Source organism: Oncorhynchus tshawytscha, linkage group LG13, assembly GCF_018296145.1.
Source record: "Oncorhynchus tshawytscha isolate Ot180627B linkage group LG13, Otsh_v2.0, whole genome shotgun sequence".
In the NCBI taxonomy this organism is placed as follows: domain Eukaryota; kingdom Metazoa; phylum Chordata; class Actinopteri; order Salmoniformes; family Salmonidae; genus Oncorhynchus; species Oncorhynchus tshawytscha.
In genome coordinates, this window is record NC_056441.1 from 65,082,115 (window position 1) to 65,107,048 (window position 24,934).

Here is a 24,934-nt window from a genome sequence, read left to right on the forward strand (position 1 = left end):
AACGGAATGAGCAGCAGCTACGTTTGGCCACATACGGACCATTATTGGAAGCGAGAGAGTAACGGTTAATGTGATTGGATGTTAATGATTTGATTAGGCTACCTGTATTTGACATTGTGTTGTTATTTCGCTGAACACTAGATGGTTTCATTTGATTTTTGGCAGTGAAACGAGGCTACTCAGGCGAGAAAAAATTCACCCAAATGTATAGCCCAGTTGAAAAATATAAATGGACTGTATATATAAAAATATAGATATTAAAATATATATTATATATATTTTAAAATATGAATCCCATTTTTATTTGGCGTACCCCCGACGGCATTGCGCGTACCCCAGTTTGGGAATACCTGCTCTAGCACATCTGGATTTACGTATACACTGCTGATCAAGATCTTGAATTGCTGAGTCGTGTGTTACACCCGGGTTTGGAACAAAAGCCTCAAATCCAGTACCCACAAATAATTGAAGACTAGGATTTGTGAACGTTGATTTTAGTTTCACCATCTACGATGATGGTGGACCTGATACGTTACAGTATTGTACAGAACAGTGCTGCTCTCTGGTGGTGACTGGTGCTGGTGATGAGAGGTTGGAGTTGCATTGACACAACTTCCCACAGTGCACCACGGGATAACAGCGGCGGTTTTTGGATTAGAGGCGGGACTGAGGAAAGTTAACGAACGTTGCTGCTCAGGGACAGTTTGCACTGACAACTTGTTTACATAATGTAATTTAGGTTTAATATTGTCATATCACATTTATTGGTAAGGAATGAAGACAAAAAAATTGAAGTCTACCAAATGTGGAAGCATCAGGAGGAAAGGTAGCTAGCTACGAACAACGTCAATCTCATTAGCTAGCTGACGTGATGTTGCTGGCTGTGTGTGGTGACTGGTGAAAAATGTAGATTCTCATTTGAAGCTGCTTGCTGCTAACTAGTTAGTTGCATGCTAATGACATGGATGTAGTGAAAACTTGCAACCTCAATTGATGGACCTAGTAGCTAAGACAATTTCTGTCGCTTGTTTGGTGTTGTTGCTAGCTAGCTTGTTGTTGCTAGCTAGCGCTGGTCCAGCGAACAACAACAGAACGTTACCTGCACTGACTTTGTTTATTACCGTTAACTGGCTCCATATACTTTTGTAACGCGCCAGAGTAAATATGTTTCACGGGTGCTAAATTTCTCTTCGCGGTAGGAGCAGGGTGTAATTTCTCCAAAATACGAAATAAACTACTTTTTACCGCCTTGTGTCCAGGCGCATGCCTCGTATTGCAGATCCGACTCATACACGTTGACCTGAGCTAGTACTTTTTTATATGAGCTAGTACTTTTTTATAACTAACGTTAGTAGTAGAAATGTATTTTACGCTGTAAGTAACATCATGTAAGGTACATTGACAAAAAAAAATTGCAGTCCCCAGTGATGTGTCCCCAACCACAAGCCTCCCTCCACTGGTTGAGGGTCAGCTGCGATGCTTTCTACGAGTGACAGTAAGCAGAGTTTTATGGACAGTCCCCAAGCCTTCCCCAACAACTTTTATCAGATTGCGCTGGTGGGGAGAGTCTTCCAATGGGACCCACTTCAGACCACGGGATGGGTCACAAACGACACAGAAGACTGTGAAGTCCACCGCTCGCTTTCCCATCCGATGTGGACCGAAGCAGTTCACATCCTACTTAACAGGTAACTATTGGATGCATGGTATGCCACATTGTGTGATCCAAGCTGTCTTCAGAATATTCAAATGACCTGATGTTGTTGATTTTCCCTATATATGTTGTCTGTATTACAGATATGGGCTCTCTGGTGCTGGAGGTGCTGACAAAGCCAGAACACCTGCCAATTGCTCGTGCTCAGGTTGCTGGGATTTCTTGTCTCTCTCTGTCACACTCCATCAGTGGGTTCTTCACCCTGGTGTCTCCAACATCTGAGAAGCTTGGAGAATTACAGGTAGGGAGGCTGCAACCCAATTGAAAATGTGTTATTTAATTCTGATAGATGCTTTGTGGTTTATCTTGCTTTCCCAGGCTCTCTGTTAAAAGACATCAGTGAATTGGATGAGTCTACATATAGATTGTTCTTGATTAACATGTTTTCCAGGTGTCGCTTGCTCTTGAGGCCCTGACTGAAACGTATGACAGCAGCTGCTCATTTCCCACCACAGACATGAGTATCGAAACGGCTGTGTCTGCATTCAGGTCCACAGTGAAGCCAGCATCTCAACCAAACATTCTGGTGGTGCCCTCCTTGTCCAGACCACTCTCTGTCAACAGTGGGAAAGAGTCAGGGAGCAATACGCCAAGGTAGACAATCTACTAATGTCATATATCTACTGTCTGTTCAAGCAGCTTCTCTCTCATTTCAGTGATGCTTTCATGCTTTTGTAATATTTTCAGAGGGAAAGACCATTTGTACTTCCAAAATGCCCAGACGGAAAAAAAGACTGACTTGGCACTTGAGAACCAAAAGCCAACATCAAGTAGATCTCAACATGGACAGGGAGCGGCAAATCCCACAGTGCAGGAATCAACTCATGGACAGACCACCAACGACATACTTTCAGGTTGTAGCCTACTACAGCATCATCATGTACATACTGTAAAGGGATCGTATACAAGGCATTTGGAAAGTATTCAGACCCCTTGACTTTTTCCCATATTTGTTACATTACAGCCTTATTTACATAAGTATTTAGACCCTTTTACACATTACTTTGTTGAATCACCTTTGGTAGTGATTACAGCCTCAAGTCTTCTTGGGTGTGATGCTACAAGCCTGGCACACCTGTATTTGGGTAGATTCTCCCATTCTTCTCTGCAGATCCTCTCAAACTCTTTCAGATTAGATGTGGAGTGTCACTGCACAGCGATTTTCAGCTCTCTCCATAGATGTTAGATTGAGTTCAACTCCGGGCTCTGGCTGGACCACTCACTTGTCCCGAAGCCACTCCTGTGTTGTCTTGGCTGTGTGCTTAGGGTCGTTGTTCTGTTGGAAGGTGAACCTTCGCCCCAGTCTGAAGTCCTGAGTGCTCTGGAGCAGTTTTTCATCAAGGATCTCTCTGTACTTTGCTCCGTTAATCTTTCCCTCGATCCTGACTAGTCTCCCAGTCCCTGCCGCTGAAAAACATCCCCTCAGCATGATGCTTCCACCACGCTTCACCATAGGGATGGTGCCAGGTTTCCTTCAGAAGTTATGCTTGGGATTCAGTCAGAAGAGTTCAATCTTGGTTTCATCAGAACAGAGAATCTTGTTTCTCATGGTCTGAGAGTCTTTAGGTGCCTTTTGGCAAATTCCAAGCACGCTGTCATGTACCTTTTACTTCCGTCTGACCTGATTGGTAGAATGCTGCCGAGATGGCTGTCCTTCTGGATGATTGTCCCATCGCCACAGAAGAACTCTGGTGCTCTGTTAGAGAGACCATCGGGTTCTTGGTCACCTCCCTGACCAAGGCCCTTCTCTCCCGATTGCTCAGTTTGGCCAGGCGGCAAGCTCTAAGAAGATTCTTGGTGATTCCAAACTTCTTCCATTTTAGAATGATGGGAGGGCGCTGTGTTCTTGGACATTCAATGCTGCAGACATTTTTTGGTACCCTTCCACATCTGCATTACTTGCTGTTTGGGGTTTTGGGCTGGGTTTCTGTATAGCACTTTGTGACATCGGCTGATGTAAAAATGGCTTTATACATGTATTTGATTGATCTGTGCCTCGACACAATCCTGTCTCTGAGCTCTACGGACAATTCTTTCAACCTCATGGTTTGATTTTTGCTCTGACATGCACTGTCAACTATGGGACCTTATATAGACTGGTGTGTGCCTTTCCAAATCATGTCCAATCAATTGAATTTACCACAGGTGGACTCCAATCAAGTTGTAGAAACATCTCAAGGATGATCAATGGAAACAGGTGGCACCTGAGCTGAATTTTTGAGTCTCATAGCACAGGGTCTGAATACTTATGTAAATAAGGTATTTCTGTTTTTTGTTTTTAATACATTTGCAAAAAGGTCTAAACCTGTTTTTGCTTTGTCATTATGGGATGTTGTGTGTAGGTAGATGAGGATTTTTTAAAAATTTAATCAATTTTATTATAAGGCTGTTCCGTAACCAAATGTGGAAAAGGGGAAGGGGTCTGAATACTTTCTGAATGCACTGAATGCGTACAATAGAGAAACTGTCTATCTTCTGCTAACATCCCTACTGTATCCTTTCCTGTTTTAGTTATTCTAGAGCGTGGAAGCAAGCTTAGAAATGCCATGGTGGTATCAGCTTTAAAGTCTGACATGGACTCTGAAATGGCTCTGAAAGACACTCCTCTACCTCTTCCAAAGGACGACATAGGAGCACCACCAATGTTAGTATTAAACTGAGTTCAGGGGGCGTATGTATCAAGTGTTTTAGAGTACGTAGGAGTGCTGATTTAAGATCCGTTTTTGCCCTTTAAACCATAAGAAATAAGACTACATGGTTAGGGGGAATCTGATCCTACATCAGTGCACCTACTCTGAGATGCTTGATACATATGGCTCCAGTCCTTTTAAAAATCTCTCTCATTGACTTATGCGTGGCTTAGGGAACTTGTCTTGTTTTTGTTTCTCTAGGCTGTCCATTCCTCCCCATGGGAGGCTACTGCAGAACATTCTGCATGCTGACTCCAGTCTCCTGCAGTCTCCCCACAGTCCCCCAGACTACCTCAGCCCAGACTGTACTGCTGCTGACACTGAGAACAGGGCAGTGGATCTGCTGCTGGGCAGGTAGCCTTGACCCCCATCTTAGCATATTAAGAAACAAACAAAACTGTGTCTTTACCTAGTAATTGGTACCAAGTTGATTAAACGTATCTGTATAAGTAACTTTGCAGTATAGTTCTATAAGTATCTGTGTGTCGTGTTCTCTCTCCTTTTGTTAGTTTGAACGGATCTGCTCTCCCTATCTGGGATGGAGAGGGCTCTCCTCCTGATTCTTTCCTCAGTGTGTATGGAGACAGTGAACTCAATGACCCACAGTATGACCAGAGCCTGCTAGAGAACCTCTTCTACAAAGCTCCTGTGAGTGTCAGCCACCAGCCAGCAACACCTGTCCTCTGTTTACCAAGGAAACAATGGGTTTCTGCACTCTTTTCTAGTCCTTAATACAAAATGTTGTCAGTTATAGGTACGCAAGTTTGAAAAAGCAGGATAATGTAAAGATGGATACCTGCACTCTGTTTACCAATATTACCGTATATGTTTACATTGGCAATACTGTAGCCTTTAGGGTCACTATTTTACCTCTGTGTCCTTCAGATGTCTAACAGCAGTCCAAGTGATGACGACAAGGATGGTCCTTCTCCAAAGAAGAGTCTCAAGAAGAGGGGTGATGATAAAGAGCTGAGGCACTCTGGTCCAAAGAAAAGTGGAGGGTCAGTTATACTAATTTCTGCTGTTGTCTCTACTAGTGTCTCCGTCTTTACTTTGTAAAGATATATTGAACATTTCAAAATGAATTTAAGTCATTGTACAGTAATGAACCTTCTGTGTCAGCCTGGACTCAGAAAATGTGCAGACTCCAGGGACTGGGGATATGCTTCCTGGGCTGTGTATGGACCAGCTCACTGTCCTAGGTGAGGTCCGGTTGGCCAGAGTAGTGATTCACTCCCTGACTGTGCCTGCCGACAGCACCACCACCATACCTAAGAAGACGTCTGGCAAAGGGAAACCTCCTCGACCCCTCTCCTCTAAGAAATGGTATGCACCATAATGAAACATGCCAATGGGCACATTCGTTTTGCATCGCTCGGTTCCCTTTAGGATGCAAAACTAACGCGCCCAATATTTCAAATGTTTGTCTCCCCTTTTGTTTGATTACCATTATAATACAGAAGACCTATCTATGTCTGCTCCTGCTTCATGTCTGTCTCTCTTTTCATAGCTCCTATTTTGTGGAGTACCTGTTCCCCGTAGCTTCCAGCAGGCATTGTCCTAGTCAGGCCCTGGCAGCAGAGGTGACACGAGTCTTCTCTAGTAAAGTTACAGGAGGTGGTAAGACTTTAACATTGTCAAAGATTGTGTCCTTTATGGCACCCTGTTTCCTATATAGTGCACCACTTTTCGTACCATTTGTGTTGTAGACACATTTCTTTAGCATTATCAGAGAGTTTGATATTTCAATTTGTATTGTGAATTATTAGGAATGATAACATGAAGGTTTTGTTAAAGATGTCTGTCTCACTCTGCATTGTAGTGGTGAACTTTCAGAAGCGCAATGTGTTTCCAGTCCACTTCAGTGGGTCAACTATTGAGCAGTGGTGGGGAACAGAACTCACATTTAACATCTACTTCAGAAACAGCTCCCAGAAGAAAGTATGTGGACACTTGTATGACAACAAAAATCTACTTTCTTTTATGTTTTATTGTACAGTAACCAAGCCTCTGTGCTGCTTTACCCAAGTTATGTATTTATAGATAGTATATAGTTGGTATATTGCACCTGAATGGATGTGTTCTGTGTTGTTCTGCAGCCTGTAGCCATTGGCAAGGCTGTGTTCCCCCTCCGCTGTCTACTGCAGAGGGAGCAGCTGAGTCAGACTATCATTCTGCCTGTCCAGAGTCTGCAGGGGACTGGTGAGAGCCAGGACATCGGCCCCCTCAAGGTGAGCCTGTCTGCCACTGTCCACCATTTTGTCTACATCCCAAATGGCACCCTATTCCCTTTATATTGCTGTACTTTTGACCGGAGCCCAAAGGGAATATGGTTACATAGAAAAGATGGTACTATTTGGGACACAGCCTTTGTTACGTTTATCATATTTAGGTGGTTGTTGACATATTGAGTGAGCCTTGGTTTCTCAAATGACTGCCTAGCCTGGTCCACCAACTGCTTCTCAGATAGAGTTCAGTGTGTCAAATCGGAGGGCTTGTTGTCCGGACCTCTGGCAGTCTCTATGGGGGTGCCACAGGATTCAATTCTTGGGCCGACTCTTTTTCTCTGTATACATCAATGATGTCGCTCTTCCTGTTGGTGATTCTCTGATCCACCTCTACGCAGACGATACCATTCTGTATACTTCTAGCCCTTCTTTGGACACTGTGTTAACTAACCTCCAGACGAGCTTCAATGCCATACAACTCTCCTTCCGTGGCCTCCAACTGCTCTTAAATGCAAGTAAAACTAAATGCATGCTCTTCAACCGATCGCTACCAGCACCTGCCCGCCCGTCCAGCATCACTACTCTGGACGGTTCTGACTTAGAATATGTGGACATCGACAAATACCTAGGTGTCTGGTTAGACTGTAAACTCTCCTTCCAGACTCACATGAGGCATCTCCAATCCAAAATTAAATCTAGAATTGGCTTCCTATTTCGCAATAAAGCATAATTCACTCATTCTGCCAAACACACCCTAGTAAAACTGACTATACTACCGATCCTTGACTTCGGCGATGTCATTTACATAATAGCCTCCAACACTCTACTCAGCAAATGGGATGCAGTCTATCACATTGCGATCCATTTTGTCACCAAAGCCACATATACTACCCACCACTGCAACCTGTATGCTCTCGTTGGTTGGCCCTCGCTTCATATTTGTCGCCAAACCCACTGGCTCCAGGTCGTCTAAGTCTTTGCTAGGTAAAGCCCCGCCTTATCTCAGCTCACTGGTCACCATAGCAGCACCCACCCTTAGCACGCGCTCCATTAGGTATATTTCACTGGTCACCCCCAATGCCGATTCCTCCTTTTGCCGCCTTTCCTTCCAGTTCTCTGCTGCCAATGACTGGAACGAATTGCGAAAATCACTGAAGCTGGAGACTCATCTCCCTCACCAACTTTAAGCATCAGCTGTCACAGCAGATCACGGCACCTGTACATAGCCCATCCAACTACCTCATCCCCATACTGTTTTTTTGTTGTTTATTTTGCTCCTTTGCACCCCAGTGTCTCTACTTGCACATTCATCTTCTGCACATCTATCATTCCAGTGTTTAATTGCTAAAATGTAATTATTTCTCCACTATGGCCTATTTATTGCCTTACCTCCCTTATCTTACCTCATTTGCATACACTTTAGACTTTTTTCCTATTGTGTTATTGACTGTTTGTTTGTTTATTCTATGTGTAACTCTGTTATTATTTGTGTCGCACTGCTTTGCTTTATCTTGCCCCAGTCGCAGTTGTAAATGAGAACTTGTTCTCAACTAGCCCACCTGGTTAAATAAAGGTTAAATAAAAATAAATACAACAATTATCTCAATCTCCCTCTTTGTTTCTCCAGGTGTCACTTGAACTGGCTGCAGACAACAAAGATTTCTCATCAGCCAATGGTCAAAGGTCAGCTGGAGCTAGTTACAGAGCCCCCTCCCATGCCCTGACCAGTCCCCAGAGAGAAGCTAGCCCCTCAAGGGTGGACATGACAACCATTAGGCCTCAGCATCACAACACTAGAGGGGAGGATATCCCTCTATCTACTGTTAATAATAGATATTCCAGGATGGGAAAAATAACTGTGGCCCCTCAAGGTCAGTAAAGGAAGGGAACACGCTCAAATCATCCTTGTGTGTAAACAATAAAAAGACTACTAGGAACAAAAATCAATCACATACAGTTGAAGTCGTAAGTTTACATACACTTAGGTTAGAGTCATTAAGACTCGTTTTTCAACCACTCCACAAATTTCTTGTTAACAAACTATAGTTTTGGCAAGTTGGTCTTCTATCTACTTTGTGCATGACACAAGTAATTTTTCCAGCAATTGTTTACAGACAGATTATTTAACTTATAAATTACTGTATCACAATTCCAGTGGATCAGATGTTTGCTTACACTAAGTTGACTGTGCCTTTAAACAGCTGAGAAAATTCCTGAAAATGATGTCATGGCTTTAGAAGCTTCTGATAGGTTAATTGACACCATTTGAGTCAATTGGAGGCGTCGCTGTGGATGTATTTCAAGGCCTACCTTCAAATTCAGTGCCTCTTTGCTTGACATCATGGGAAAATCTAAATAAATCAGCCAAGACTTCAGAAAAAAAATTGTAGCCCTCCACAAGTTTGGTTCATCCTTGAAAGCAATTTCCAAACGCCTGAAGGTACCACATTCACCTGTACAAACAATAGTATGCAAGTATAAACACCATGGGACCACGCAGCCGTCATGCCGCTCAGGAAGGAGACACGTTCTGTCTCCTGGAGATGAATGTACTTTGCTGCGAAAAGTGCAAATCAATCCCAGAACAACAGCAAAGGACCTTGTGAAGATGCTGGAGGAAACAGGTACAAAAGTATCTATATCCACAGTAAAACGAGTCCTATATCGACATAACCTGAAAGGCCGCTCAGCAAGGAAGAAGCCACTGCTCCATACCCGTCATAAAAAAGCCAGACTACCATTTGCAACTGCACATGGGACAAAGATTGTACTTTTTGGAAAAATGTCCTCTGCTCTGATGAAACAAAAATAGGACTGTTTGGCCATAATGACCATCGTTGTGTTTGGAGGAAAAAGTGGGAGGCTTGGAAATCCGAAGAACACCATCCCAACCGTGAAGCAAAGGGGTGGGAGCATCATGTTGTGGCGGTGCTTTGCTACAGGAGGGACTGGTGAACATCACAAAATAGATGGCGTCATGAGGAAGGAAAACATCTCAAGACATCAGTCAGGAAGTTAAAGCTTAGTTGTAAATGGGTCTTCCAAATGGACAATGACCCCAAGCGTACTTCCAAAGTTGTGGTAAATGGCTTAAGGACAACAAAGTCAAGGTATTAGAGTGGCCATCACAAAGCCCTAACCTCAATCCCATTGAAAATTTGTGGCCAGAACTGAAAAAGTGTGTGCGAGCAAGGAGGCCTACAAACCTGATTCAGTTACACCAGCTCTGTCAGGAGAAATGGGCCAAAATTCACCCAACTTATTTTGGGAAGGTTGTGGAAGGCTACCCTAAACATTTGACCCAAGTTAAAAGATTTAAAGGCAACGATCCCAAATACTGAGTGCATGTAAACTTCTGCCCCACTGGGAATGTGATGAAATAAATAATAGCTGAAATAAATCATTCTCTCTACAATTCTGACATTTCACATTCTTAAAATAAAGTTGTGATCCTAACTGACCTAAGATGGGGCTTTTTTACTAGGATTACATGTCAGGAATTGTGAAAAACTGAGTTTAAATGTATTTGGCTAAGGTGTATGTAAACTTCTGACTTCAACTGTAAATGTTTTTTCTTATGGCCCCAGAAGGTCCCTCACCTCTCACCAGCCTCCAGACATCTCATGACAGACCTCAGGCCCATCAGGTGGTGGAGGAGGACAGTGGGGTTCTGCTGCATGCTTTGCTCATGGTGCCTAATGGAAAGGACTTTAGCTGTGGACCCATGCAGCCTCCTAATGTCTACTTGAACTGTAAGCTCTTTGGCCAGGATGAGACGTCCAGATCAGTGATCAGCTGGGGCCAGGCAAACCCCTCGTTCAACTTTGTACAGGTAACTAACTGATGGAACAGATTCATTTTATACCCAGTCAGCGTGATGCTGCTGAAGGCAGAGGAGGCTGGTAGGATGAGCTATTGGAGGACGGGCTTATTGTGGTGGCTGGAGTGGTTTAAATGGAACGGAGTCAAACTTATTTTCCATATGTTTGATACCGTTCCATTGATTCCATTCCAGCCATTACAATTAGCCTGTCCTCCTACCTGCCTCCACTGGCTAAGGGTATTCATATCATAGGCGATGAAAACCCCTCCCAAATGGGCCCTCAGCCTAGTCAAAAGTAGTGAACTATAAAAGGAATAGGGTGTCTTTATGATGTGATTCTGTCTGCCTGGTAGATGTGAGTTTAAATACTCTGTTTCTCAGGTGGCTCCTGTGGCCTTGACCTCGAGGCTGCTAGAGAGGATGAGGAACAATGTGATGGTGATTGAGGTTTGGCAGAGAGCAGGAAGCTTAGGGCAGGATCGGCTCCTAGGGCTGGTCAAACTACCCCTCCACCAGTTCTACATGTCCTTCAGGTGAGGGAAAGGTTTGAAATACATTATCTTGTTATAACTCAACCTTTGTACTATATATAAATGAGTCATATAACACCTGTTATTATGGAAACAGCTACTCAATACAATGTATTTTTGTTTGATTGATTCTTCTTTTGTTTTTAGAGATCCCAAGATTTCCCACCTTCTGCTTCAGGCTCAGTACCCAGTGTTAGGGGTGGACAGCTACATGCCAGTCATTGATGTGTTTTCAGGCATTATTAAGGGAAACCTCCGGGTGCTTCTAGCCATGGGTCTATCTGTCCAAATAGTATCTCTGCAGCATATGAGGGATGAAGAACTTGTCTCTGTGTCTCATCTCCCAAGACCAGGCCATTTGCTGGATCACCAACCACACAAGGAACACAATTTTATTAGCTATTAATTATTTTCTGTCTTTAAAATGTTTTTAATGCAAGTTGTTTCAGGATTTTGCTGCTCAATGTTATTCATACAAGTCCAGGATTTCAGGGTAAATTCAATTCCAGCGGTCCTTGTAACAGTATTATCCTTGTTATCCTCCAGGTGAAGCCGTCTCCCGAGGAGACTATGAGAGAGCACTTGTTTGTGGTGAGAGTGGAGAGAGTGAAGGGGCTGACACCACTACAGTCTACAGTCTGGGGGGAGGCTGACTGTTATGTCCAGTACACCTTCCCTACTCAGGAGGAGCCTCCTGCTCAAAGTCTGGACCCAAATCTGTTAAACTGCAGTAAGCAAATAGCTCATGTTTAAGTTTCTTGTCTTTGGCTGCATCCAACCATATACCATATATATTTATGGTGCAGTGCATTTGACAAGGGCCCTTTGTCTCAGTGTTGTAACAGTTAGCACTGCACTAATATTTTTCTTGTTCTAGCCTTGAATACACATTTATCACGTTTGACATGAGGGTTTGAGGTCTGTTGTCTGTTTATCCTCTGCTAATGTACTGTCCATTTCTCTCCTCTCTAGGTGTGAATCTGAGGCAGTTCCGTACCACCACTACCCTGTGTGTTCCTGACCCAGTGTTTGGCCACAGTGAGAGTCACGTGCTGCTGGCTCCTGTAGAAGTCCCAGTCCAGAGACTGCTACTCAGCTCTTTCTCCAGCCAGGGCCTGGCCAATGGAGGAGGCATCCCGTTTGAAGTGTGGTGCAGGTCAGTCTGTGAGCCCTGGTCAAAAGTAGTGCACTATATAAGGAATTAAATGCCATTTGGGACAGAACCTGTTATGTCTCTCCTGACCACTTGAGGCCAGTATACCCGACGCAACGTTGTTTTAGCCTGGTCCCAGATCTGTTTGTGCTCTTGTCAACTCCATTGCTGTCATTGTCAAGCCATGTTTGGTGTCAAGTTGACATGATAGCACAAACAGATTGGCACTCAAGCTTCCATAGTTTTTTTAGACTGGTGGTTTAATGGAATTTATTTGACCCACCTTTGCAGGTACTATTACCCAAATGTCCGGGACCAGTTGGTGGCTAAAGGGATGCTGCCCCTGTCCAAGCTGTGCGCCATGGTGACCATGCAGAGACAACAGCCCACTGAAGCCCAGGTCTTCTCCCTTCCGCTGATGCCCAGGACTGACAGCCCTGCTGGACACCAACCTCAGCCCTCAGGTAACACGCACAGGCAATGCTGTACTGTACTTACAAAACCTGAAATCAAGACACTTTCCTTACATACATACAATATTTGATCAGTTAACTTTGTTGTATGTACTCTCCAAGGATTGCTTGATGTGTTTGTTCATTACAAACAACGTCAGTTGATATCTGATGTAAGGAGTGGGGGGGCTGCCTCTCGGGTGGTGACCATGGTGGTTCAGGTGCACAGGGCAGCAGGACTACAGGCAGCAGCAAGGTACTGCCATCTCTCACTCTCTATTCCAATCATTGGAATGTCCTGCATTTTTTATTTATTTAACCTATTTTAACAGGGATGACATATTGAGACCTAGGTCTCTTTTCCAAGTACGCCCTGTATAATATTAATATATCACACACATTTAAAATAACACTACACAGTTATGGTAAGCACAATTAAAACTTCACAAATCACCCAGAAATGCTTACATTCCACCACAAATAAGTCCACAATCAATACTTTAAATTGCCCGAAAGGAACCAGAACATCAAGATGAAATATATTTTGAATTTTGTTACAGAAATATGGTGCATTAAAACTAAAAGCAGATTTACCTAGCTCGGTGGAGACCATAGGAACCTCAAGTTAACCAATCCTGTGAACGTGTTAGGCAACTCAAGTGTCTATACTTCAACAGCAAAGTTAGATAAGACAGAAGTTTATGAAGTAGGGCCTTGTTAACAAAAAAGGACTAATATAGGAATTTACAGGTCTTTAGCAAAGTCCAGCTACCATTTGATACAGGATACAGTGATGAGTATCAAAATTGTCACCTGTAACAAAATGAAGGGCACTATGGTAGATGGCATTCAAGGTTTAAGAGTAGTAGAAGCTGCACTTTGATAAATATTCACTGCATTTCAATTGGTCCAATCAAACCAAAGCCCTTTTTATGTCAGCGGTTGTCACAAAGTGCTTTACAGTAACACGGCCTAGTGCTTTACAATAAATGTGCATTTAAACTCAATTTGTTTCTAACAAACATACACTCCCACAGGGCTTTGTCAGAGCAAGATGAAACGTTTCAGTACTATGCTGATGTTGGGGTGAATGTGTACGTTACTGCCCATCTCTCCTTCCTGCCTGAGAGTGAGAGGCGCAGTACCCGTGTGGCCGCCAGGACCTTCTGCCCAGAGTTTGACCACCACACCGAGTTCCCCTGTGAGCTGCAGGTGATGGAACTCACATGATGTAGATGAATGCCTGTGTTGTTGTAACAAGTTTTCCTATGGGACAATAAAACAAGAATTTTATTAATGAATTGGTTCATACAGGTCCAGAGGAGCTCTGGGGAGACCTGCAGCCTGGCTGAGCTCCTGCAGCAGGCCACAGCTGTCTTCACTGTCTGGAATAGAGACAGTCGCATGGGTGAGGAAGCAGCTGCAATGGGATTTAGTCATACAATCAGAATACTGTGCATGAATGGTTTTATTTGTTATTTGTTTATTTGGTATTTATTGGGTGCAATTGTAAACAAAAGCCATATCAGACATTTAATATATCCAATTGACAATCATGGGTTCACTGCAGCTCAAGTACTCGATCCTACAAGTTGTGTTTTAACGTCAATTGTTACAAGGAAATATTATTATACAATTTAATTTCACAGTTTGCTCATCTTCCTAATGTAACAATGATGGAAACTTGATCCAGTGGGATTGATGTATTTATGCATTTTGTGTGTTTTATTACTGCAGGGATGGTCAGCCCGAGATCAAAGAATACTCTGTTGGGTACAGTGAGAATTCAGCTGGCTGATCTCATCCATAAAAGAACAGGTTCAGTATGCTGTGTAATACACTCAGTCAGTGCTGTTATAAGGTCAGTGGGTCAGTCTTTACCTACCAACAGACTGCTAACGTGTTGTAAATTCCCAGGGATCAGTGGGTGGTTTGGTGTGTCTCTGCCGAAGGACCTGACCTCATCTCCCAGACATCACATATTCGTGGGCGGCCTGGACATCTCCATCAACTTTGCACACCATGCAGATAGAGAGAGGGTCATCACTGCCGCCCAGGGCCTGGGCTGGGAGGTGGGGAGGGAGGAGGAGGAAGAGGAGCTACCCAATGAGGGAGATATGTGGGCTGAGACTCCAAGGACGGTGTCCCTGACCATGTCCATGCCCAGAGCTTGGCTGCCTGTCCACTGTCTCCTCCTGCCTGGACACAGCGAGCTGCAGCGCTCCACCTACTGCTACTTTAGATATAAACTCTACGACGGAGAGGCCTTCTGCTCCCAGCTCAGACACCCTGGCCTGTCTGTGGAGGAGGGAGGTGGAGGGGAAGAGGGCCTGGCCACGGTGGCCTTCAGAGGAAGCAGGACTGTGGAGCTGAGGAGCAGCCAGCCCCTGCTGTGGTACCTCCGGGAGGAGAAGCTTGAGATTCAGGTGTGGGTGGCCTTTGGGAAGGACAGGAGACCTAGGCCTCATGACATGGACCGGCTGGTGGGCTCAGCCTTCGTGGACCTCTCCTCCCTGGCCAAGATGGCAAGGCACAAGCTGAATCTCAGTGGTACGTAATACTAATAATACATTTAGTAAAAAAATAAGACATTTTATTTGCTCCTTTCAAGATACTAAATAGCACAGTACTGATATAACTAACAGTCAATGACGACCTCAAACTAATTGTTGACTAACTAGCCTTTGTAAATGCTATGTTGTAATATAATGTTACATAAGGGTCATCAGTAACACACCAGTGTTTTGTTTGTGTAGGTGTGTACCCCCTGTTCAGGCGCTCCGCCCCAGATCTGAGTGGAGCTGCCCTGAGGGTCCACATCACCCTGACCCCTGGATCCCTCCCAGAGGCGCACACACCTGGAGGACGGGATAGCCAGGACCAGGAGAACTGTGACAGCCAGGGAGATGAGAAGGAGGGAGGGCAGGGAGTCCCCTCATCCACAGCAGCTGTGTCCAGACAGTCTGGAACACCCAGCAGACACCAGACCAAGTCCTCAGTGAGTGTAGAGCCTTCACCGCCCTTCGAGGTCAGCATGGAGGACACGTTCACTGTCACCATCACTGTGGACAGGGCCATGCACCTCAGTCTTAAAGGTACACAGATTGCCTCCCAAATTGCATCCTATTTCCTATTTAGTGCACTACTTTTGACCATTGCCCATAGGGAATAGGGTGCCATTTGTGACACATCCTTCCAGTAGGGTCATCCATTTTGATTGTGTCCTTTAACACTTTGTTGATGAGTCTGATGGTTGTGTTGCGTCTCCTTGGCAGGCTGTCCTCTAGCTGAGCGTAGTGGAGTGCTGCCTAGTTGTTGGGTGTCCTACGTCACGACTGACTCTGCTGAACCAGTCACCACAGCTCTCATAGCAGACAGTCACTGCCCCGTCTGGGACCACCAGCAGGAGTGCAGGTAGACTACCTGTGTACCATCTATAGCTTACTTCAGGTTTAGACAACTCAGGGGTTAAAGTTATCTGTCACTGAGACAGATTTACATCATATGGATTATTTTTATTTAATTTTTCATATTGAAAATGACTGGAATTGGTCAAACTCAGTTTAATACATTTATAAAATCATCCTCTTTCCCTTAAAACATGATGGTCATTAATTTTTGGTATGAAAGGGGATACAATACAAATCACTTATCGCAGGCATTTAGCTGATGTCCTTCATTATGATATGTAGACTATACTAGAGATTGGAGATAAAATTTAAGGTTTATTTTGAAAAAAACTGGTGCACATTAATGTTAACGTATTGTTCTATTTATCGTTATCGAATCAATTCAGGGAATTTATCACAATATGGATTTTTTGGCGGGAGATATCTCTAGTCATGGTATTTATTTTAGTTTTAACCCCTGCAACACATACTGTTTATGTAATATTCAGGTTTAGTGGGCCCAAAGATGTAAAAGTTTTGAATCCATATTAAGGATTGTTTGGATGATTATGAACAAATGTGCTGTTGATATTATTGGAACATGCCTAGTTTAGAATGCCCTCTGTCAGACCGTTGCACGCTGAACTAATATACTGTTTGATAATCACAGGCTGTCAAAGCAACTTCTTCTGGATCCACAACAGTCCCTGGTGTTCAAAGTCTGGCACAAAGGAGGTACAGTACAGCAATGTAGTAATACTCTAGCTATCAACCAACAATTCTTGAAGGGGATAAAGTTAGTGTTGTTTTAATGTTTAATGCACTTCATTAGTCCTGTGTCTTGTCTTGTTAGATGTGGAGCGTGTGATTGGGTTTGCCTCAGTGGACCTGTCCCCTCTCCTGTCAGGCTTCCAGTCAGTGTGTGGCTGGTACAACATCACTGACTTCAATGGCCAGTGCCAGGGCCAGCTCAAAGTGTCTGTCTCCCCACTTAAGGGAGTCCAGGAGCTGCGGAGTCAGAGACAGGCTGTGTGTGACGGCAACAAAGACTCCTCAGTGAGTACAGCAGTGGCTTTCAATGTTAGTCTGTATTAAGTTCTTCCTAAAGCATCTTAGCATTTAGTAAGTAGGTAAGTAACCTTGTCTGAGCCAGAATGGCTCATAGCAGTCACAAAAGGATTTGAGTGCATCAGTGTTTTGTACTACTTGTATATCTTTGTGGGTTTAACAGCCGTGGTGCGTGTGTTTATTTGTCAGGCTTTGTTCCAGACCCTGCCCCTCTATTACCACACGACAGCCACATACAGCAGCTTCCCCTCCCACGTCAGCCGCTACACAGAGCAGAGGATCAACTCCACACCCCACCTTTCTGACAGGCTGCTGCCAGAAAGGTACTGTAGGGCTCGTCTCTAGCTCTGTCCCTCACAATTCTTTCTTTAACATGCAAGTAATCCATTTCAATGAGATGCAACATAAAGTGTATGGTATCATACAAACCTACCCTAAACTCACTTTGGAGAACCACTTCAACAATTCGTAATGGTGTTACTTTTTTTTTCTTCCTGGTCTCCTCTCCTCCTGCTCTCCCCCTTTCTGCTATCCCCCTCCTCCCCGATGTCTCAGGTCCAGTGAAAGTGACCGGCATGATGAGCACATGGACAGGGTGCGACTGTACCACCAGAGTCTTCAGGAGGGGGGAGGGGGCCACCCCACCAGTGCTGCTGCGGTGGACGCCCATCCCTCCAGCTCTGTTCTGTTCTCAGCACTCCGGTAAATGATTGGACATTAGGTCGGCATCCCAAATGACACCCTATTCCCTATGAAGTGCACTACTTTTGACCAGGGCCCATAGGGCGGGGCTGGACTGTTTACTGTATACCCACACAGAAAGTGTCACCGAAGTAACTTTTCAATAAGGAATGTGCTTGTTGTGTTTGTTCCAGGAAGAACCTAAGTGAGTTGGATGACATCCAGAGGTACTTCAGCCATAAGCTGTCCACCCCTACCTTCCCCTCTCAAAGTGAGCAGGGCCAGCGCTCCAGACTGGACGAGCACCAGGTCTCAGACACAGACTCCTCCCAGCTCCTTCTCAAGTCCACCCGCCTGGTTGGGGAGGTTAACAACCTCATCAGTGGTGAGATGCTCTTCACCTGATTAGTCCCAAATGGCAGCCTATTCCCATAGGGCTCTGTTCAAAAGTATAGCACTATTTTATTTTATTTTTTTCACCTTTTATTTAACCAGGTAGGCAAGTTGAGAACAAGTTCTCATTTACAATTGCGACCTGGCCAAGATAAAGCAAAGCAGTTCGACACATACAACGACACAAAGTTACACATGGAGTAAAACAAACATACAGTAGGAACAAGTCTATATATGGTGTGAGCAAATGAGGTGAGAAGGGAGGTAAAGGCAAAAAAGAGGCCATGGTGGCAAAGTAAATACAATATAGCAAGTAAAACACTGGAATGGTAGATTTGCAGTGGAAGAATGTGCAAAGTAGAAATAAAAATAATGGGGTGCAAAGGAGCTAAATAAATAAATACAATAAATTCAGTAGGAAAAGGGGTAGTTGTTTGGGCTAAATTATAGGTGGGCTATGAACAGGTGCAGTAATCTGTGTGCTGCTCTGACAGCTGGTGCTTAAAGCTGGTGAGGAAGATAAGTGTTTCCAGTTTCAGAGATTTTTGTTGTTTGTTCCAGTCATTGGCAGCAGAGAACTGGAAGGACAGGCGGCCAAAGAAAGAATTGGTTTTGGGGGTGACCAGAGAGATATACCTGCTGGAGCGCGTGCTACAGGTGGGTGATGCTATAGTGACCAGCGAGCTGAGATAAGGGGGGACTTTACCTAGCAGGGTCTTGTAGATGACATGGAGCTAGTGGGTTTGGCGACGAGTATGAAGCGAGGGCTAGCCAACGAGAGCGTATAGGTCGTAATGGTGGGTAGTATATGGGGCTTTGGTGACAAAATGGATGGCACTGTGATAGACTGCATCCAATTTGTTGAGTAGGGTATTGGAGGCTATTTTATAAATGACATCGCCGAAGTCGAGGATTGGTAGGATGATCAGTTTTACAAGGGTATGTTTGGCAGCATGAGGGAAGGATGCTTTGTTGTGAAATAGGAAGCCAATTCTAGATTTAACTTTGGATTGGAGATGTTTGATGTGAGTCTGGAAGGAGACTTTACAGTCTAACCAGACACCTAGGTATTTGTAGTTGTCCACGTATTCTAAGTCCGAGCCGTCCAGAGTAGTGATGTTGGGCGGGCAGGTGCAGGCAGCGATCGGTTGAAGAGCATGCATTTAGTTTTACTTGTATTTAAGAGCAATTGGAGGCCACGGAAGAAGAGTTGTATGGCATTGAAGCTTGCCTGGAGGGTTGTTAACACAGTGGCCAAAGAAGGGCCAGAAGTATACAGAATGGTGTCGTCTGCGTAGAGGTGGATCAGAGACTCACCAGCAGCAAGAGCGACATCATTGATGTATACAGAGAAGAGAGTCGGTCCAAGAATTGAACCCTGTGGCACCCCCATAGACTGCCAGAGGTCCGGACAGCAGAACCTCCAATTTGACACACTGAACTCTATTAGAGAAGTAGTTGGTGAACCAGGTAAGGCAATCATTTGAGAAACCAAGGCTGTCGAGTCTGCCGATGAGGATGTGGTGATTGACAGAGTCGAAAGCCTTGGCCAGATCAATGAATACAGCTGCACAGTAATGTTTCTTATCGATGGCGGTTAAGATATCGTTTAGGACCTTGAGCATGGCTGAGGTGCACCCATGACCAGCTCTGAAACCAGATTGCATAGCAGAGAGGGTATGGTGAGATTCGAAATGGTCGTAATCTGTTTGTTGACTTGGCTTTCGAAGACCTTAGAAAGGCAGGGTAGGATATATATAGGTCTGTAGCAGTTTGGGTCAAGAGTGTCCCCCCCCTTTGAAGAGGAGGATGACCGCAGCTGCTTTCCAATCTTTGGGAATCTCAGACGACACGAAAGAGAGGTTGAACAGGCTAGTAATAGGGGTGGCAACAATTTCGGCAGATCATTTTTGACAGAAAGGGTCCAGATTGTCTAGCCCTGCTGATTTGTAGGGGTCCAAATTTTGAAGCTCTTTCAGAACATCAGCTGACTGGATTTGGGAGAAGGAGAAATGGGGAAGGCTTGGGCGAGTTGCTGTGGGGGGTGCAATGCTGTTGACCGGGGTAGGGATAGCCAGGTGGAAAGCATGGCCAGCCGTAGAAAAATGCTTATTGAAATTCTCAATTATAGTGGATTTATCAGTGGTGACAGTGTTTCCTATCTTCATTGCAGTGGGCAGCTGGGAGGGGGTGTTCTTATTCTCCATGGACTTTACAGTGTCCCAGAACTTTTTTTTTCTCACTATATAGGGAATAGTATGAGATTTGGGGTGCACGCCTATTCAAAGGGTAACCAAAATATGTTACTTCATGTCTACGTCTTGGGGATTGCCTTGTTAATTTATTATACTGTTATTAGTGTCAGGCCACTTAACACATCTTTCCTTTCTCCAGGTCTACAGGGACATCATCGCATGGAGACAATACCTTCTAGCCCCAAGAACAGCTCAACAACTCCCCCTGTTCCAGATGACCCCCACCTGCCCGAAGGCTATGAAACATTCCCCCAGAGTGCTCCATGTTTCCATAAAGCATCAGGCTCCCCCCAGGAGGATTTGTCTCCTGTCCCTTCACCTGTACCATGTATGTATCAGGAACACAGTGATTCTCAGGCTGATGAAGAGGAGGAGGACAAGGCCCCTGCATCTGAAGATGATGAAGGAGGAGGTCCCAGAGAGGAGGAAGAGGATGGAGATTATGAGGAGACCGTGGTAGAGCCCAGGCCTCTGAATGAGTTTGCATCTCTAACAGACAGAACCAGCCCCTGGACCAGCCTGCTGTCAGACCCAGACCTAGCCTCTCTGGAGAGTCTGGAGACACCAGAGGAGCGCCAAGCCTTGGACTACTCCTACCACCCCAGTCTCACCCAACAGGAGGGGGAGAGGTCTGATCTGCAGACTGACACCCTGCAGGCTTGGAGGTCTAGTGAGGCCATAGGCAGCAGACTAGAGGAGAGGGAGCAACATGTTAACTCTGAATTCTCTCATGGACCAGACACAGATGAGGAGGAAGACACTGTGAGTGATGGTGAGAGGACACTCCAAACCTCTGACAATGAGGCAGCACTACATCAGGAGTCCATCACTGCTGCTCTACACGAACAGTCCTTATTGTGTAGTGGAGAGACTGCTAGCAGGGTTCCTGGTGACAGAGAAGCTCTGTCAGAGGTTGAGACCTCCGGGTTGTTGTACGACACAGCTGCTTTCTCAGAAGAGGACACAGAACATGTTGTCACATCTGACACATATCAGCCAGAAACGTTCCTACACAAAGAAGACAACAGGAAGTCTAAACAGTATCCTTGCATTGTCAGTGTTGGTTTCTTACCTCTTTGTTAGTCTGTTTAGCTGAAGCGGAGCTTTTTTTTTTTTTTTTTACAGTTTTAACACTGACCCAAGAATAAATACAGTACCTGCAAGCTTGGTTTTTGCTTGTTCCTTAACTGCCTTTTGTCCAGCTCTGACCCTGTGGAGATCCCTAATTTCTTCCTCTCATCTCACCACATGGAGGCTTCTATGAGAGCGCTACGCATAGCACCTGTCTTCCCCCTGGCCTCTTCTGACCCAGTAAGTACAGTACCAGCCCTGTCCCCTCTTTCTCTCTCTACCTCAATCTGCTTTTCTTCTGCTTCTGGGTTGAGCCTGAATATGCTATTATAACAAGTTTTTGCAAGTCTAGACATGAGTAACTGAGACACAGATCAACATTTAGAGTAGTAGCAAATTCCACTAAAATGATTGATTGTTGCATTACAAGCCATGGGTTACAGTATATTGAGTCATTCATTCTATCAGGCGCACGCTGCTGACTAATAAGGAAACTGTCTCTACAGTCTTGAAGTTGCCAAGTCATCATCTTCCAGTGCTAATATTCTGTCATACCAATGCCAAAGGAGGACATAGCTACTAATAGGTCACTATGTGCCATTCCTCGTCCAGCTTGGATGTCGGCGAGTAAAGGGGGCCAGTATAGGAGTCACACAGAGTGCACCAGTCTATTTTTGTGTGTGAATTTTACCCCTTTTTTCTCCCCAATTTCGATCTTGACTCATTGCGGGACTCCCCAACAGGCTCGGGAGGCAAAGGTCGAGTCATGCATCCTCCAAAACATGACCCGCCAAACCGCGCTTCTTAATACCGGGCTGCTTAACCTGGAAGACAGCCACGCCAATGTGTCAGAGGAAACACCGTTCAACTGACGACCAAGGTCAGCCTGCAGGCGCCCGGCCTGCCCCAAGAAGTTGAGAGAGCTAAAGCCCCTCCAGCCAAACCCTCCCCTAACCCAGACGACGCTGGGCCAATTGTGCACTGCCCTATGGGACTCTCGATCAAGGACGGTTGTGATACAGCCCGGGATCAAATCCGGGACAGTAGTGACGCCTCTAGCACTGTGATGCTGTGCCTTAGACCTCTGTGCCACTCGGGAGTCCAAGAGTGCACCAGTCTAGACCAGTCTAGTGACTGCAAGAACTGAGCCACTCTAGCGACTGCAAGAACTGAGCCACTCTAGCGACTGCAAGAACTGAGCCACTCTAGCGACTGCAAGAACTGAGCCAGTGCAGCAGCTAGTAGTATAAGAGGCCACCGCCTTCTTTAAAATATACTTCTACGGTGGGGGGCTTTTATCATGAGAGGAACTGTTTTTCCTGCCCTGGGGATTAGTCTTTAGCAGTGGGGTGATCTCTCTCAAATGGTTGCATTGCTATTGAGCTAAGGAGAAAATAACTGTTAAGCTCATCTCTAGAGAGGGAGAAACTCAGGGCGCTCCACACGCCATTGACTGAAATATCATAAAACAAGAACCCTAAGTGTCTTTCCGTCTCAGAGTTGTGTTGACCTTTAACTGTGGGGTCACAGTCACTGGGCTGATATGTCTGTGTGGTAACACACTTGGCAGTCTGGCTATGGGAGATTTAGGCCTACTATTTGTGAGAAATCAACATTTCTTGTCTGTTATCATTAATAGCTCAGGAGTTGTTCTAATGAGAATAATCATTTTGGTTTGGCTCATAACTTAACTTAAATAACTAAAGGGCAACTGTGGTGATAGGGAGGTATGTATGCTTGTCCGGGCCCCTGCGTCAGACTGGCATGTATCCAGTTTCAAGAAGGGGGTGTGGAGGTGCAGTTGTTTATCACGCAGTGACTACAGAGTTCGCAGGACATGTCAGAGAACTGGTTCCATCCAGCTAGTCACTCAATGCTAAAGGAAACTAGTTCCAGCTAGTCACTCTGTGCTAATATTAAAACAAACATCTGACCAGCCCTTTTAAGAGTAGAGTTCATCGTGATTGATCACATATTTGTACGTATTTGACCAATGTGGGGCTGGGTTCTATTTGATGGAGAAAGGACTGACTCATTAACACACAATGGTAGACATTTAAATCTTTGCGTTTTCAATTTTTTTTATCTCACAGTATCTCCATTTAAAGCCTAATGATGCATTTTGTTTGCTTGCAAACTAGGAACAATAGGCCAGTTTCTATGCTAAACAATTAATTGAATCTCTTTTTTGCAGAAAAAGAGCTCTCTTAGACATGGGATTCTCTGTCGGCGCGTTCCTCGTCCCAGGCCCAATATACCACCGTCGTCCATGAAGAAAGAAGAGACCAAGAGAATAGCAAAGATATTTGCATCTCATTTTAAAGACTAATATTAGCACTTTCTTTAAATGCTATTTGATATTGTGTGTCGTGCTGTATATACGGTTGGGTGTATGTTTTCTAAAGGTTTATGAATGACCACACATCTTGATTACATAAGTGGCAGCTCATGGACAGTGCTTTCTAATTATGTAAAGAATATGTACATTTCATTTAAGTAGTTTTTCTATTGTTTTTATAAATTAAATGGTTTTGCCAGTGTAACTGATATTTTATTTATTTATTATTAGGTGTGTACCCATGATCACTGATGTGGGAGACTCACATAGCCTTTTAAGGATTATTGTCACAGGGGAAAACATTTTTTCTAATAGTCAAAAGGGTATCAAGTGTTGACCCCCTTGTCCATTAGTCCTTGTTTTTCCAACAAAGTGATGAACAGTTTGTTCTTAAAGTGATGTCACCTTTGTTTGGATTTCAGTAGCTGTCATGGTAAGTGGGCTGGTGTTAGGATATGTATGTAATAGTTGTATGTTGTTCTATTCTCTGCGTCACCAGGCAGTCACACACTATTCAAGAGCCGCTTCTGTTCCTGAAACCAGAGACTAGGAACTTCTGACAGTGAAAACATGCACTAGCTCAGGCACACAGCCTCTCAGGGACATGTATGGATTGGCTCAGCGGATGGGTGCATGGGCGTTTTTATATATATATAATTATGGAGTGTTACATAATTATTATAAAGTCTAAATTAGCTCTGTGCTATTTCAACAAGTCTTATTGCCTTGGCTCCCTGCTGAAATGAAATTCATTGGATGTAATACCTTTTGAGTTTAAGACAACTACTGTATCTTGCATATCGGCTGTTCATTGTAACTGAAAATGACCAATTACATAATAAATGATGTATCAAAGAGTGTTGCATTTTTGCGCAGATATAATTAAATGCATGTTTTTTTAAGGTTCAACAGAACATTGACTGTTGTAAACTGAGGCTGACTGACATAATGTCGCATACTGTCTTGTACTCCCAAAAGGGAGAAATAGTTTACATGAACTTTCATCATGGTTTGAACATTTTTGGAGTAATTTTTTTAAATAAAAAAAAAACCTAAATGCAGTTGAAAGTGTGGGATCTTGACTCATTTGGTTTGAATCAATAACAAAATCTGATCATTGTCATCGCATACGAGACAAATCATTGAGCC

General features: G+C 44.4%; 1 protein-coding gene across 5 annotated transcripts; it reads left to right on the forward strand.

Moving 5' to 3' along the window:
* Window positions 1–622: 622 nt before the first annotated feature.
* Window positions 623–24,846, forward strand: c2cd3 (C2 domain containing 3 centriole elongation regulator). 5 transcript variants are annotated; one of them, XM_024442850.2, is made up of 36 exons: window positions 623–826; window positions 1,419–1,688; window positions 1,798–1,955; window positions 2,106–2,308; window positions 2,402–2,568; window positions 4,226–4,358; window positions 4,606–4,758; window positions 4,914–5,052; window positions 5,290–5,405; window positions 5,527–5,730; window positions 5,915–6,024; window positions 6,227–6,345; window positions 6,504–6,635; window positions 8,260–8,503; window positions 10,223–10,464; window positions 10,837–10,988; window positions 11,133–11,367; window positions 11,532–11,715; window positions 11,958–12,141; window positions 12,430–12,602; window positions 12,714–12,846; window positions 13,628–13,802; window positions 13,905–13,998; window positions 14,328–14,408; window positions 14,508–15,140; window positions 15,347–15,685; window positions 15,866–16,004; window positions 16,650–16,714; window positions 16,833–17,035; window positions 17,237–17,370; window positions 17,603–17,749; window positions 17,923–18,113; window positions 18,683–18,778; window positions 20,516–21,416; window positions 21,579–21,687; window positions 23,642–24,846. In XM_024442850.2, exons 1-36 carry the CDS (start codon window positions 775–777, stop codon window positions 23,774–23,776), a joined length of 6,945 nt encoding a protein of 2,314 aa, XP_024298618.1. In that variant the 5' UTR covers window positions 623–774; the 3' UTR covers window positions 23,777–24,846. The 5 variants fall into 5 exon arrangements, with proteins under 5 accessions (XP_024298618.1, XP_024298619.1, XP_024298617.1 ...); XM_024442851.2 differs by having other exon boundaries at window positions 5,915–6,021; window positions 10,220–10,464; XM_024442849.2 differs by having other exon boundaries at window positions 624–826; window positions 10,220–10,464.
* The last annotated feature ends 88 nt before the right edge of the window (window positions 24,847–24,934 follow it).

Coding starts and splice junctions, on each gene's coding strand:
- c2cd3 (XM_024442849.2), top strand. CDS start 775: ATGAAGACAAAAAAATTGAAGTCTACCAAATGTGGAAGCATCAGGAGG. Junction 15,686..15,865: donor CATGCACCTCAGTCTTAAAG/GTACACAGATTG, acceptor TCTCCTTGGCAG/GCTGTCCTCTAGCTGAGCGT. Junction 18,114..18,682: donor GGTTAACAACCTCATCAGTG/GTGAGATGCTCT, acceptor TGTTTGTTCCAG/TCATTGGCAGCAGAGAACTG.